The 15,228-nt window shown below is 52.0% G+C and overlaps 1 protein-coding gene across 2 annotated transcripts; it reads left to right on the top strand.

The window, feature by feature from the left end:
* Positions 1 to 5,066: 5,066 nt before the first annotated feature.
* On the top strand, positions 5,067 to 14,827 carry Slc30a2 (solute carrier family 30 member 2). Of its 2 annotated transcripts, none has more exons than XM_075946248.1 (8): positions 5,067 to 5,211; positions 5,870 to 6,078; positions 6,217 to 6,363; positions 7,585 to 7,738; positions 8,473 to 8,683; positions 9,640 to 9,745; positions 12,394 to 12,528; positions 12,889 to 14,827. In XM_075946248.1, the coding sequence occupies exons 1-8, from the start codon at positions 5,162 to 5,164 to the stop codon at positions 13,032 to 13,034; spliced, it is 1,158 nt and encodes a 385-aa protein (XP_075802363.1). In that variant the 5' UTR covers positions 5,067 to 5,161; the 3' UTR covers positions 13,035 to 14,827. The 2 variants fall into 2 exon arrangements, with proteins under 2 accessions (XP_075802363.1, XP_075802364.1); XM_075946249.1 differs by lacking the exon at positions 5,067 to 5,211 and adding an exon at positions 5,502 to 5,535.
* Positions 14,828 to 15,228: the final 401 nt, after the last annotated feature.

The raw sequence follows: 15,228 nt of genomic DNA on the forward strand, positions 1-15,228 counted from the left end.
ACGTGAGTCTCAGCAGGACTGCCATGAGTTTGAGACCACACTTGGCTACGTGTCAAGGGTCAGATACATGCCAGGGATACATGGTTAGGCATGGTTTTGACAGAAACAAGCCTAGGGAATCCTAGCAGTGGTGGCACATGCATTTAATCCCAGCACTGAGGGGGGAGGGAGGCAGAGGCAGGTGGATCTCTATGAGTTCAAGGCCAGCTTGGTCTACACAGCAAATTCCAAGACTGTTGGGGGCTGCGGACCCAGACCCTGAATTTCCTGTAAACAATTTGTTATGCTTGCAGTTGCTCTGAGCAAAACAACTTGTTTTCCAGTGTTTGCAGCTGCTCTGAGCAGGAGACCCTCAGGAGTTCTTGATGGCAGGGGAGGGGTTTCTGGTGGGTTTGGCTGGGGCGTGGCTATCAGTTAAGGATCCATATATAAGCGGCTCTGGTACACAATAAAGAGGGCATTCCTGTTTCAAGGATGGCCCTTGTCTCTGTCTGTGTGTCTTTGTGTGTTTAAATCTCCAGGCCCTTGCCCGGCTTGCAAATGGTCCTTAGTGCAGGCGCCGCATACAAGACAGCCAGGGCTCTTACACAGAGAAACCCCATCTCAAAAACCAAAACAACAACAAAAACAAGCCTAGGGTATAGAGTTCGCTGATGGAATGTCTGTCTACCTTTTGTGAAGTCTCCTTGACTTCAATCCCCAGCACAGCATCAACCAAGCATGGTGACACAAGCCTATAATCCCAGCGCTTCTGGAGTAGAGGCAGGGGAGTCAGGAGTTCAAGGCCAGTACGAACTACAGTTAAGTTTGTTAGTTTTTGTTCCGCCCCCACTTTTCTCATTTATTAATCTATTTATCTGTTTTAGGGCTTCTATTGCTGTGAAGAGCCATCACTTGTTTTTGTTCTACAAGACAGGGTTTCACTGTGTAGCCCTGGCTGTCCTGGAACTCTGTAGACCAGGCTGGCCTCTGCCTCACGAGTGCTGGGATTAAACGCATGCATCGCTACTGCCCAGCTTTCGGTCAGATCTTACAGAGGCATTTCCTCAATTGAGGTTCTTTCCTGATGACTCTAGCTTGTGTCAAGTTGACACACAAAACCAGCCAGTGTACCTTGGAAGCTTCTGTGCCAATGCCAGCCCAGCTCTTCACTCTTGCATGGGTCATGACCCCGTTCTTTCTGCTGTCACACACCTGGTTTTCTTTTTTAAGCATTTTTTTTTTTGAGTGGGGAGAAGACACGACAGTTCAAATTAATTAAGAAAAACATTTTTGGGGTTAGGGAGATGACTCAGAAGCACCGGCTGCTATTGCAGAGGACCTGGCTTTGGTTTCCAGCACCCACACAGTGGCCCACAACTGTCCCTAACTCCAGTTCCAGGGAATGGGGCCGAAAAGCCCTCTTCTGACTCCAAGGCTCCAGGTGCACATATATACATACATGCAGGCAGAACACACCTGCACACCCAATAAAGATAAACAAATCTTTAACAAAGAAAAGAAAAATACTTTTAAAACTGAGGCCTTTTATTTTATTTTCATCTCTCACACCATGTATTGGCAGGGAATGAGCTCCTCCCTCTTAGCTCTCACGCGCAGGCTTCTCTGGATGGAGCAACTGGTACTTCAGTGGGACCCAGGTACCTCTCTCTTTGGTTTTTTTTTTTTTTTTTTTTTTTTTTTTTTTTTGGTTTTTCGAGACAGGGTTTCTCTGTGGTTTTGGAGCCTGTCCTGGAACTAGCTCTTGTAGACCAGGCTGGTCTCGAACTCACAGAGATCCGCCTGCCTCTGCCTCCGAGTGCTGGGATTAAAGGCGTGCGCCACCACCACCCGGCTACCTCTCTCTTTGGTTTGTGTTTTCCTTTCCCTGTTTCAGGAAGTCATTTTTTCAGACCATGCTCAGCCTGCACACTGATTCTCTCAGAAGCTGGGCCTCAACTCACTTTCCACAATGCCAACAACAGCACTGGGTGACCGTGTAGACTCTGCCAGTTTTGCCATGGTGACACTTCCGGGGCGTCCCTCTTTGACCCACACTTGTTTCTTTGATGTCTGCGGTATGGCTCTTCTTGGAAAGCCACGTACATGTCCTTTAAGAGGCTTAGTGAGCTGTATTAGGTGCCTCCCTTCTCTGCCACTGGGAGACGTTCTGTCTGAAAAAAAGAAAGAAAAAGGAAAGGGAAGGGAAGGACATGACTGCTTCTAGATGTGGTGGAGGAGAAGGTTTATTGTGCTGTGTCGGAGAGGAGAGCATAGCCAGAAGCAGGGACATCTGGGAGAGTCCAGAGTGGACATGACCAGACTGAGCTGGGCCATGCGGGGAGAGACCAAAGGCACAAGAAGGGTGGGTAGCCAAAGTGGCTGGATAATATAAGGAAAAGCAGTGAGTTCTTTTAACCACTGACTATCTCTCCAGCCCCCTTGCTGAAGTTTTAAATGAAATTTTTGGTTGGGTGAGTGAGTTTGTGTGTGTGTGTGTGTGTGTATGCACGTGTGTATGTTTTGGAATTGAACCCAGGGCTCTAGCAATGCTAGCCAAGCACTCAATCACTGAGCAACATCCTTAGCACAAACCCTCGCAAGTCAATTAAAGGCAGAGGCGGGTGGATGTCTAGGAGCTCAAGGCCAACCTGGTCTACAAGAGCTAGTTCTAGGATAGGCTCCAAAACTACAGAGAAACCCTGTCTCGAAAAACAAAAAACAAACAAAAACAAAAAAAAAATTAAAGTCCTTTCAGGGGACACAAGGAAATGCCGACTTCAAATGTAATTTCTCCTGATAAATTGGTGTCTCAAGGCTGTGCTTTGGACACCAGATGCCCACACAGCAGGAAACTGATTTTACAGTGGACCACGCAGGTTGTCCACAAACTCAGTTCAGTCTGCCTGTGGTGCTTGGTTGACGCCAGGCAGAGCCCCAGGTTTCCTCTTCTCACAGCTGCCCTCCTTGGGTACCCTCCAGTCACTAACCAAAGAACCCGGGCAATGCTAACTCTTACTAATTCACCACAGAGAATCTAGATAAGGGACAGAGGGCAGGGCTTCTGGGAAGGGGTGGAGACACTGTGCCTTCTCCAGGAACACCAACTTCCAGGAGCCTACGTTTGGTTTCGGAAGCTTTGGGAACTCTGAACTTTGTTTTTTTTGTTTTGTTTTGTTTTTTGTATTGGAGAAGTCCTCTGGTAAACACAGTTAAATCACAACCCTGAGGATTTGATTGGATGAACAGGACATTAACAGCCCGGGTGGGGACTGCCAGGAGAGCCTGTTAGGGCACCTTCCTCAGCCCAGACACCAGGTAGGGCCCTTTGGTTGGTCAGGCCCCTGAATTCTTTTATGATTGGCTCCTAGATACTAGGTGGGGAAGATTAGAATTTAAGGCGTGAGGCTCCGTAGCTCAAGGTCACCTTCCCTTCTGCTGACTAAAGAGCAGCCTGGGCTACCTTGCTCCAGTCTTATAACAAAACTATCTATGAGTTGCCCTAAGAAAGATTTTAGTTTCTTCTGCCTTCCTCGGGAAGGAATTAGTTGGCGGGGGAGGAGGGGGCACTAGCTCACGATCCCCGAGGTTCACAAATTCCAAGCCTGCCTAGGTTACGTAGGGAGACTGTCCTAAGTCAGGGTCCCAGTAAATTGTCCAGGCTACCCTCAAACTCCGAGCTCCTTCTGCCTAAGGCTCCTTAATCCCTGTGGCTACAGGTGTGTGCAGCTGTGTCACGTGTTTCAGTCTAATTTCACAGGTGTTTGGGCACCCAACTAAGCTGGGTAGACCACTGGAGATCCTAGGAGAAGAGTCCTCTGGTCCCTGCTTCCTGGTCAGCTGAATGCCCAATGCACCATGCCCAGAAATACTTGCTATTACCCAGTCCTCTGAGAAGATTTGGTGTGGGTTTATTGTTGCTTTTTGAGACAGGGCCTACAGCTCTGAAGTACCCCAGGCTGGCCTCAGGCTAGCTATATAGCCAAGGATAACCTTGAACTTCTGATGTTTTTTTGTTTTGTTTTGTTTTTTTGTTGTTGTTTTTTGCCCTTCCACCTTTACAGAGGTGGGCTGTGGAGGGAACTCCAGGCTTCCTGCAGGCCAGGCAAGCACCCTACCTGCTGAGCTACAGCCCTAGTCCTGCCCTGTCTTGTCCTGTTCACTCCTGCCCCCACAGACTACAGGCAAGCTACCTATCAGAGGCCAACACTGGGGGGAGGGGGGAATAGGGCCCAAGCCCCAGAAAATGGGACTATGGTCTAAACGGGTGTGTGTGGCATCACACCGGTAACCATGTTTTCTCCTAAACAACGAGACAGGACACTGTTCTTTGTAGAGGTGGAGATAAAGCCGGCAATTCCAGATCCTAATCTCAGTGCAAGGCAGAAGGAACTGGTGCATTTTCAAGGGACGCTTGGGTCTGTGACCCCAACGATACTCCCCTGGGATACTGCGTGTCTCCGTGTACCCCTCCCACGTAGTCACCCTCCCCCACGCCCTGCAGAAGGAGGCAGACCAGGCCCGCAGCCAGAGAAAGAAGATGGATCAAGCTTCCGGGAAGTCTCTCTTCGAAGCTGAAAGCCCGACCCGTAGCCTCCAGAGTCCCCAGTCATCCTGCCAGTAGTCACATCCCTGCCCCAAGGCCTCTCTCTCTTTCTTGGTTTTTTGGAGACAGGTTGTCTCTGTGTAAAGAAGCCCTAACTATTCTGAACTTACTATGGAGACCAGGCTGGCCTCGAACTCACAGAGATCCGCTTACCTTTGCTTCGGCGTGCGTCACCACGCCCGGTCGATTTTCTAGAAACTCAGACCCCAAGTCTGACTGGGGGGTTTCGGTCACCCAGTCCTAACTTAACAACTCTGGGCAATTCTCAGCAAGTGCTTTTTGCTCCGGGCAAAGACCCTTAAGCTTTTGGTCGCCGGCCGCTGGGCTCCTTCAGGCTCGGGACGCAGGGGATCAGTGTAGGGGGCAGAGTCGCGATTCCCTTTGCAGCCGGTCACCCTTCCCCCCTCCCCGCGGGCTTTTGCACACGACGCGCGGCGGGCGGCTTCACACGGGGTGGTGAGGGCCGGGGATAAAACGGGCGGGCGCGGGGCGCAGCGGCGGGACCCGAGCGGAAGGTGAGTGCACGCTGCCATCGTCCGGCGCGCAACTTCGAGGGCGCACTGTGGGAGAGGCGGCATGCCGACCGTGGACAAGCAGAACCTGCTGGAGAGCACGAGCGGAGCCCGGTAAGTTTAAGCCCCAAGGGGCGGGAATCTGGGTAGCATCACAGGCACCTCCTCTTTGGCCATCCTGGCTGTGTTTGGTCCGGGCAGGGGCTTGAACCTGGGATCCCGCCAGAGGGATGGGGTGAAGCAAGGGAAAGAGGAAATTGGCGACAGCCTCGTAGCCCCGGGGAACACCTGTCTCACCTGACCAAGCATACAGATCCTGCACACTGCCTGCTGGGGCGCCCCAGTGGAACACAGTCGGGTGCCTGGAACCCCGCCTTCACTCCAGCACTTTGATCCCAGGCAGCCCTGAGGTGGGGAGGCCCTGTGCCCTCGGGTGCGGTGCGTTACATTCCAGGCTACTGTCTTGAGCCAAACTCTGCTCTTTCTCTGCGCTCGACTGGACGGCCTGTCCTTTGGCTAGTTCGTAAAGACTGTCCTCTAGACCTGAGAAGGGGTGGAGGAGGAGGGAACGACTTAGAACAAGGTCCCAAGACTCACTTCCCCAGCATCCCCCTGTATCATTGGCTTCTTACCTCTGACCACCTGGCAGGCACTGTAGTTAACTTTTTCTGGAAACAACGGGGGGTCAGCAATACTCCTAGAGACTGACTCTGTGCTCTCCCCCCCCACCCCCACCCTGGCTGAGCGTTTCTCTCCTTCTTTTCACCTCCAGGTCATACTTTGGATCTCTGTGGAAGAGTGAGGCTGGCAGGGCCCCTCCTGTGAACCTGCCTGCTGTTGAGCTGGCGATCCAGAGCAACCATTATTGCCATGCCCAGAAAGATGCTGGTAGTCACCCTGACTCCAAGAAGCAGATGGCCCGGCGCAAGCTTTACGTGGCCTCTGCCATCTGCCTGGTGTTCATGATTGGAGAAATCATTGGTAAGGCCAGGGGTGAATTAACAGTATATCTGACCGGTGCAGAGACCATGAACCCAGTGTGTGTCTTTCAGGGCTTAGAGTCTCACCAGCCAGCGTACAGAACTGGGGGAGTTAACTCCTTGGGCTCACTCTTTGCAGGTGGATACCTAGCACACAGCCTGGCCATTATGACCGATGCCGCCCACCTGCTCACGGATTTTGCCAGCATGCTCATTAGTCTCTTCTCCCTCTGGGTGTCTTCCCGACCGGCCACCAAGACCATGAACTTCGGCTGGCAGCGAGCTGGTAAGGACCCTCGTGGGCCACAGACAGGGTTGATCCAAGAGAGAAAGCCCGGGTCAGAATAGAGTTTTTGTTTGGAATTTTCAGTTTTTTGAGACCGCACCTCTAGTAGCCCAGGCTGGCAGAGATTCCTGATCCTCCTCAAGTCCCCACCTCCCAAGTCCTGCAATTCCAGACATGTGCCACACCCAGCTAGTTTGTTTTTGTTTTCATTTTTTTTTTTATAAACAGGATGTTGATAGGTAGTCCACGCTGGCTTCTAACTCACTTGTCTAACCCAGGCTGGTGTCAAACGCAGTAACTATACTGTCACAACCTCCCAAGAACTGGAATTGAGGCCTGTGCCATGACAGAAATGCCAGGAGTAAGGGCGCAAAAGCAGCTTCTGCGGTGAAGGGGGTGTCTGCTTTGGCCTCTGGCCCCTGGGAACTCCCAGTGTGATGGAACAGACTTGGTGCCAGTTATCTGGGAGTTAATGGAGAAGCAAAGTCCACCTTTCTTGCTTAGGAAATAGTGGCCCAGAACAAAAGACAAAAGCACTGGTATTGCCTGTCACTGTGGATGCCCTGTGGGGTAGGGAAAGGTCAGTAAACACCGCCTTAAGCTGTTAGTTCCCTTCTGTCCGGAGAGATGGCCCCGTGTCCTCAGCCTCCGTTTGTCAGTTGAGCAAAACAAGGAACTGGAGGTGGCTCAGCCGCTGGCATCCACTGCTCCTGGCTGTAACTTAACTCCAGCTCTGGGGAGTCTGGGCCCTCTTCTGTTACCTTTAATTAAATTAGGAGTGACCTTACCTTGATTTGGGTGGGAAAATTAGGTAGATGCCCTTAATCCCCGCACAAGGGAGGCAGAGGCAGGGGAATCTCTTGAGTTCAAGGCCAGCCTGATCTATGTGGTGAGCCCACAAAAAACATAAATATCAAATTCAGGCAGTCCACATTCTAGAATTAGAGATGTACACCGCCATGCTCGCTCTAATATAATATATATGTATATTATATATGTGTGTATATGTGCATATATATATATATATGTTTCCTCCTATGTTCAGCAAACAAGGTTGAGCTAAATGATTCTAGATATGAGTTCTCATATCTGAGTTGGCGGGATGACACCGAAGACACCCAGATCCTGGCCGCAGTGGGGAGGGGCTTACATGGAGGGAGTAGGCCTTCCCACCCTTAGGGTCCCGGCTGAGGTTGTTCCTGTGGTTGGGCTCTTATCCAGAGATCCTCGGAGCCTTGCTGTCTGTGCTGTCCATCTGGGTGGTAACCGGGGTGCTGGTGTACCTGGCTGTGCAGCGCCTGATTTCTGGAGATTATGAGATCAAAGGGGGCACCATGTTAATCACGTCAGCCTGCGCTGTGGCTGTGAACATCATGTGAGTGTGGCCCCAGTTCCCCATCCCCATGTGCAAACCTCCCCTCCCCCATCCCCGTGTGCAAACCTCCCCTCCCCCATCCCCGTGTGCAAACCTCCCCTCCCCCATCCCCGTGTGCAAACCTCCGGCAGCTCCCAGTGGAGGGAGTCCATGCTCCCCTCCCAACACAGAAGTTCCCTGGTATACATCGGCTCTCCTTTAGACCTTAGGCCAGGGACATGGGAGGTTATATATAGGTCTGCACCTCTGCCATTTCAAACCCCCTCCCCCATGTTCCATGTCGGAGAATAAACTTGGAGGCCACCCACAGCAAAGGGGATGCTTCTGGTTCATGCTGGACCAAAGGGCAAGTCAGGCTGGCGTGGCTAGAACTGGTCTCAGTAAAAGAGAGGGAGGGTGGGTAAATCACAGGTTTGGGCCTTCTGTCTCCTTGGCTCTCTTGTCTCAGGTTCCCCTCCTGTACCATGAGGAGATGAACTAGATGACTTCCTTGGTGCCCCCTTGCTCTGAAACTCAGCTTTGGGGTGCTGCACCCAGTCAGTCTTCCACTATGGGCAGAACGTTGCCCTGTGGCTATGAGCTAAGGCTGTAGGACTAGATTCCTACGCCTAACAGGGTCACTGAGTGATGGGGCCTTCAGAATTTCACCCTCGGGAGGCCAGCCCTAATGGGTAGACTGTGCCTAGGTGGCTTGAAACCTTTGCTACCTCATTGAGTCTTGTCTGTTTTCTTAGAATGGGGTTGGCCCTTCATCAGTCTGGACATGGGCACAGCCATGGACATGGGCAAAGCCATGAACATGGGCACAGCCATGGCAACCAAAGCCATGAAGACAGCCAACAGCAGCAGGAGAACCCCAGTGTCCGAGCAGCCTTCATCCATGTGATTGGGGACCTTCTGCAGAGTGTGGGTGTCCTGGTGGCTGCCTACATTATATACTTCAAGGTCAGAGTGGGCACGGGGAGGGAGGTGGGGCAGTGCCTAGCTCTGTGCAGGGACTTTTCCCCCGTGCTAGGCCCCCTCCAGTTTAGGATGAGAAGGTAGAGAAAGGGAAGGAATATTTAATACTGAGTGCTGGCTCCTTTTACCTCTGCAACAAGCCTAAAAGGTAGGCAGTTGTGCTTTATGCATTCAGAAAGGTTGTTACTTGAACCGTTTCCCAGCCCAGGACTGTGGGCTGCTGAAGCCCAGGCATTGCTTATCACACAGAGGCAGTGAGATGTAGTGTGTGTGTGGCTGAGGTCTCATCGGACCTCAGTTTCCCCATCTATAAAATGGGAATGGCGAATCAGATGCTGACATTCCTCTTTAGCTCTGCCTGTGCGTTAGCTCTTTAGGAAGAGATGTGTCCTGAGGTCACCTGGGTGCAGAATAGAGTAGAAAATTCAAAGACAAGGCTAGAGTGAGTCCCATGCTCCCCCTGAAAAGAGAGACCTTCCTGATACTGTGCTGGTAGGAAGGAGAGGCGGATGCTGGGAGATGATAAGGAGACCCAGGTGGATGCTGGGAGATGATAGGAAGACCCAGGTGGATGCTGGGATATGGGGAGACCCGGGTGGATGCTGGGAGATGATAGGGAGACCCAGGTGGATTCTGGGAGATGGGGAGGCCCAGGTGGATGCTGGGAGATGGTAGGGAGACCCAGGTGGATGCTGGGAGATGATAGGGAGACCCAGGTGGATTCTGGGAGATGGGGAGGCCCAGGTGGATGCTGGGAGATGATAGGGAGACCCAGGTGGATGCTGGGAGATGATAGGGAGACCCGGGTGGATGCTGGGAGATGATAGGAAGACCCGGGTGGATGCTGGGAGATGATAGGGAGACCCAGGTGGATGCTGGGAGATGGTAGGGAGACCCAGGTGGATGCTGGTGAGCCCCATGTCTGTCTCCTTTTCCTGCAGCCTGAGTACAAGTATGTGGACCCCATCTGCACCTTCCTCTTCTCCATCCTGGTCTTGGGGACAACGTTAACCATCCTGAGAGATGTGATCTTGGTTCTCATGGAAGGTACCTCAGACCTAGAGTTTTGGGGTTTGGGGGTGGGGTGTCTGCAGATGTCTGTGTTCATCTGTTGTGTGTAGAAACCAGAGGTTGACAGTGGGGTATCTTCCTCACCCTGATTTTTGTTGTTTTGTTTCAAGACAAGGTCTCTCTGTGTAGCCTTTGCTGCCCCAGAACTCACACTGTACAGCAAACTGGACTCTAACTCACAGAGATCCGCCTGCCTCTGCCTCCCGAGTGCTGGGACTAAAGGCGTGCATCACTATACCAAGCTCTCACCCTAATTTTTAAGACCAGGGTCTCGCTGAGTAGACTCAGCTGGCCTTGAACCCACAGGGACTCATTTGCTTCTGCTTCTGGGATGCAGTACCATTCCTGGCTCACCTTATTTTAGTTGGTGTTTTTTGTTTGTTTGTTTGTTGTTTTGTCTTGCTTTTCAAATTTATTTATTATAAATATATGTCTGCACTGCAGAAGAGGACATCAGATCTCATTATAGATGGTTGTGAGCCACCATGTGGTTGCTGGGAATTGAACTCAGGATCTCTGGAAGAGCAGCCGGTGATCTTAACCTCTGAGCCATCTCTCCATTCCTTTTTTGTTTTTGTTGTTATCCTGGCTGTCCCAAAACTTTCTGTAGACCAGTCAGTCTGGCCTTGAACTCAGAAATCCACCTTCCTCTGCTGGGAGTAAAGGCCTGCGTGTGCTCCCACCACTTGGCTGGCCCTTAATTAATTATTTCATAGCTTATTAAGGTCTCTTACTGAACCTAGAGCTGTCTCGTTTCTCCAAGCTCACTGACCAGCAAGCCACTTGGGTCGGCTTGTCCTCCACCCCCCTTCTCAGCTCTAAGGTTACTAGGGAGGACAGCCACACCTGGCTTGTTTTTGTTTTTCTTGTGGGTACTGGGCACGTGAACTCAGGTCCTCACTTTACCCTCTGGAACTCTCTAATTAGACCAAGCTGGCCGGCCAGTCAGTCAGTCCCAAGGCTTGTCTGGGATTACTACAGTGCCACATGCATGTGTGTGTGGTGTTTAGCGTGAGTTCTGGGAGATCAAACAGACCTCTAGGTGCTGTTAGCAGCTCAAGTATCTCCCCGGCCTGACTTTGGGGTTCCCTCGGGCAGTGTGGCTGTCTGGAGAACCCGTACACTAGAGTGTGAATGGAAGCCTGCCTGCCACCTAACACAGGTCCTCAGAGCTCTGAGTTGATCAGGAGCGCAGGTTCCTAGATAGGTTGGGGCCAGTGCTTATCCTCCCCCTGGGCCCAGAGCTGCCTCCACCCTTGTTTGGACCGTCCGGGTGTGTGTGGGGGGGGGGGGGCGGCTTGCTGGTCACGTGGCCCTTGCTGGTCACGTGGCTGGGCGGCCTTGGTAACACCTGGAGCCCCACCCCCAGTCATCAGGTGCCTTTTCCCAGGAAGACTGGGATTTGGTTCCGGTGTTTGGGGGTTGTTTTTGTTGGAGATGGGGGGCAGGGTTTGAAACAAGGTCTCTCTCTGTGTAGCCCTGGCTGGCCTGGAACTCAAAATCAGGTTGGCCTCAAAGTCTGCCTCCCAAGTGCTGGGCTAAAAGCATGCAACCCATACCCAGCAGCTTTTTTTAATTTTTGAAACATGGTCTCACTAACATCAAATTCACAGAGATCTGCCTGCCTCCACCTTCCCTAGTGCTAGGAACTGAACCTTGGTCCTCTGGGAGAGAGGCAAGTGCTCCCCATTACTGAGCCACCTCTCTAATCCCCTGTTGGTTTTTGTTGTTGCTGGTTGTTTTTTTTTTTTTAACACACTGAGGTTTTTTGTTTTGTTTTTGCTTTTAAAGATTTATTTATTTCTTATGTATACAGTGTTCTGTCTGCATGCATGCCTGTTGCCATAAGAGGGCGCCAGATCTCATTACAGATGGGGTTGCTGGGAATTGAACTCAGGACCTCTGGGAGAGCAGCCAGTGCTCTTAACCTCTGAGCCATCTCTAATCCCCTGCTGGTTTTGAGACAGGGTCTCTAGATGCAGCTCAGACTGGACTGCGTCAGCCTCTACCGTGTTGAAAATATAGGCGTGCACCACCACAGTTGCCAAGAGAATCCATACCAGTCCGGTCCTTTCCCTGGGTGCCATAGGTCCCATGGGTCTCTGGGCGCCCAAACCCTACTCCTTCCTCAGCCACAGCACTGAATGGTGTCTGGAATTTCCCATCTAATCCACACGGTTGCCCCACGCTTTTGGCCTTGGGGCTTAGGCCCAAGCCATGGCTTTCTGGGGGGTCAGGACAGTTGGAAAAGAGTAGGGTGCTGGTCTGGGGCTTCCAGCTGTCTTCATCAAGATGTCTGGCCTCACAGGGCCTGGTGGGGCCACACCTGTAATCCCAGCACCCAGGAAGGTGAAGCAGAATTGGGGTCCGAGACCAGCTTGGGGGTACATAGCAAGACTTCGTCTAAAATCAAATAGACCCCATTTACCTGTGAGCAGAACAGATTCATGGGCTCAGAGTTTCCATTCTAGATACAACTGATAAATCCGTGAGGTCATTCCAGTTGGTGTAACAGGACAGACTGAGGGGTGGGAGCCACAGGGGACCTGCTGGCCGAGGCGGCTCTGGAGGAATGGAGCGCAATGGGAGGGTAGTGTCCTTCACCACTGTGCTTGCTCTCCCAGGGACTCCCAAAGGTGTGGACTTCACAGCCGTGAAGAATCTCCTGCTGTCCGTGGATGGGGTGGAGGCCTTGCACAGCCTGCATATCTGGGCGCTGACAGTGGCCCAGCCGGTGCTGTCTGTCCACATAGCTATTGGTGAGTGAAGGTGAAGAGAAGCAGCCAGAGGCCCCGGCTGTTCCTGAGGGTGTGCCAAGCTCTGGCCACATGCTGAGCATCAAAATGCCCTTTGAGCCTTACCACTGCATTTATGGAGAAAGATAACGGAGGCCTTGTTTGGGTGGTCTGATCACTTCTGCAGGAGCGGGGGGGGGGGGGGGGGGGGGAAGGGGGGGCGGGATCGGTGAGCGGGTGGGGGAGACACTTCAAGCTGTAAGGCCAGTGCTTTCCTTGCTCTCGGGCTTGTCTGGTGCGAGATAGCCCCTGGCATTGCTTGTCTCCTATCTGTGCCCCAGGGGTAGACGTGAGGCCAAGCATCCCACTTTTCTCTCTTCCCAGCTCAGAATGCTGACGCCCAGGCTGTGCTGAAGGTGGCTAGGGACCGCCTCCAGGGGAGGTTCAACTTCCACATCATGACCATCCAGATTGAGAGCTACTCTGAAGAGATGAAGGACTGCCAGGAGTGCCAGGGCCCCTCAGACTGACTATCTGGTCAGACACCATCAGAGGCATGGCCAGGACGCATGGCGATGCATTGAGTGTCCAGCCAGGACCCAGGTTCAAGGCACAGCCTGCCTTGGTCCGTGCCAGTGGGACTCTCGTTGACCTCCTATGAGCCCACAGGAGGCCCCGGAGGCAGATGAGGATGTCCTTCTCCAGGACTGTGTTTGGGTTGGATCTTCAACTGGCGTCCTTCCTAATGCCCCAGCTGGAAAGGCACGGAGGCATGGAAGGGGACTCTGGGGTGTCCTATACATGTCCAGACACCTGACTGGGCAGGCAGGCTCCCTTTTGTAGGGGTCAGTCTCTTTGATAAAAGAATTTTGAAACAGACTCAGAAAGATACTTTGAAGACCATTTTATTAGATTGTGGGAAGAAACACACACTAGCCAGGCAAGCTGTACATCTCAGTAGGTGCTGCGAGGAGGTAGGGAGAAGGGAGAAAGAAAGCCATGCCTTTGAGTTAGGGTCAGCAGTGGAGTTCTGGAAACAGCTGAATGGCTGTAATGGGGGTGTGTGTGTGCATGTGTGTTAACAAAACACTGAGAAAGCTCGGCGTGTTGGGGGCGAGCGGACTTAGGGCTTTGGTCAGTTTGGGGAGATGACTCTGGGTAAAGGCCTGCCACAGAGACAGGAATGGCGCCTGGGTTTGGATGCTATGCACCTTGGACTTAGTGGGAGGTGGAAATAGGGTCCCTGGGGCGAACCAACCAGCTAGTCTAACCACATCTGTGCAATCTAGGTTCAGTGAGAGACCGTACCTCAAAAAAGAAGTTGGAGAGCAACGGAGGATGCAGCGTACACGAACACACACACACACACACACACACACACACACACACACACACACACACACACACACAGATTGAAAGAAGAGATAAAGGGGGAAAGCAGAAATCATGCTTTTGAATTAGAATTTGGGGAAACAGGCTAACTTAGCAGTTAGGTCTCTTAGCAGAGAGCCGGAAGTACCTTAATTAGGGGAGAATCGTGCCTTTCGCTCCTTGGCACGTGTCTGGGTACCGTCGGGCCCAACTGAATGAACTCTACAGAGAATGTGTGTGGCAGTCAGAGGACAACTTGGGGTTCTCAGCACTTCATTGTGAGTTCCTGGAATCAGTGACAGCTTGTCAGACCTGAGCCACCCTTGAGGGAGGGGACAGTGGTATGGAATGTTCTGATCTTTGGAGCAGGTTAGAATGTTCCATCTTTCACCCTGGGCCAGGGGTAGAACTTAGCTTCCATTCTTCTGACCAGTATGAATTGCTTCTAGGAGACTGGCCTCAAGGATCCCAGCCCCCCACTTGCTTGTCTTTCCCCAGTTGGTCCCCCCTGCAGCCCTTGGGGGCCCCTGCCCATAATGACTTACTGAGGCCACCCCTGAGATGTGGGGCCAAAGGGCACCTGAGGCTTCTCCGTGTCTTGGCCACTTTGACTGTGGGTCCCATGTGACTTCCTGGAGGAGGCCTCTTAACTACAGAAGGACCTGGCTGGTTTCTTCCTTCCTGGTACCCCAGCCCAGGAAGCTGTCAGAGGTCACTTCTGACATAGAAACCTGGAACTTCGGGACACCTCCCCCACGGGCCTGTGAAGACAGCCAAGCCTGCCACATACCTGGTGGTTGTGTATGGGTCACTTTGATCAGTGTCCTGGAAAAGGGACTCCGCAGTTAAAGCTGTTGTCAAGGCCAGACCAGCTTCCCGGTTTCCTGTCTTTACTGCCCTGGCAGGTAAGAGGCTAAGTGTCCGCCTCCACCAACAGCATCCCACTTTTAAAATAAATGGCAAGCATCTATTATATGTTTGGAGTCTTGTCTTTAGGGTTTTTGAATTTTTTATGTGTATGAGTGTTTCACCTTGTAGGGCATGTATGTACACCATGTACATTGGAGGCCAGAAGAAGGCATCAGACCCCCTGGAACTCAAATTAGAGGTGGTTGTAAGCCACCATGTGGGTGCCGGGACCGAAGCCAGAACCTCTTAGCCCTGAGCCATCATCTCTCCAGCACCTTAGTTTGGTTTTTGTTTTAAGACAGGTTACTCAGGTACCCCAAGATGACCTAGAACTCCTGATCATCTTAAAGCTTTTATATACTTTATTTTTATTTTATAATTTTTGCCTGCACGTATGTCTGTGTGAGGGTGTCAGCTCCGGAACTGGAGTTACAGACAGGTGTG

This window comes from Microtus pennsylvanicus, chromosome 13 (genome assembly GCF_037038515.1).
Source record: "Microtus pennsylvanicus isolate mMicPen1 chromosome 13, mMicPen1.hap1, whole genome shotgun sequence".
NCBI lineage: Eukaryota > Metazoa > Chordata > Mammalia > Rodentia > Cricetidae > Microtus > Microtus pennsylvanicus.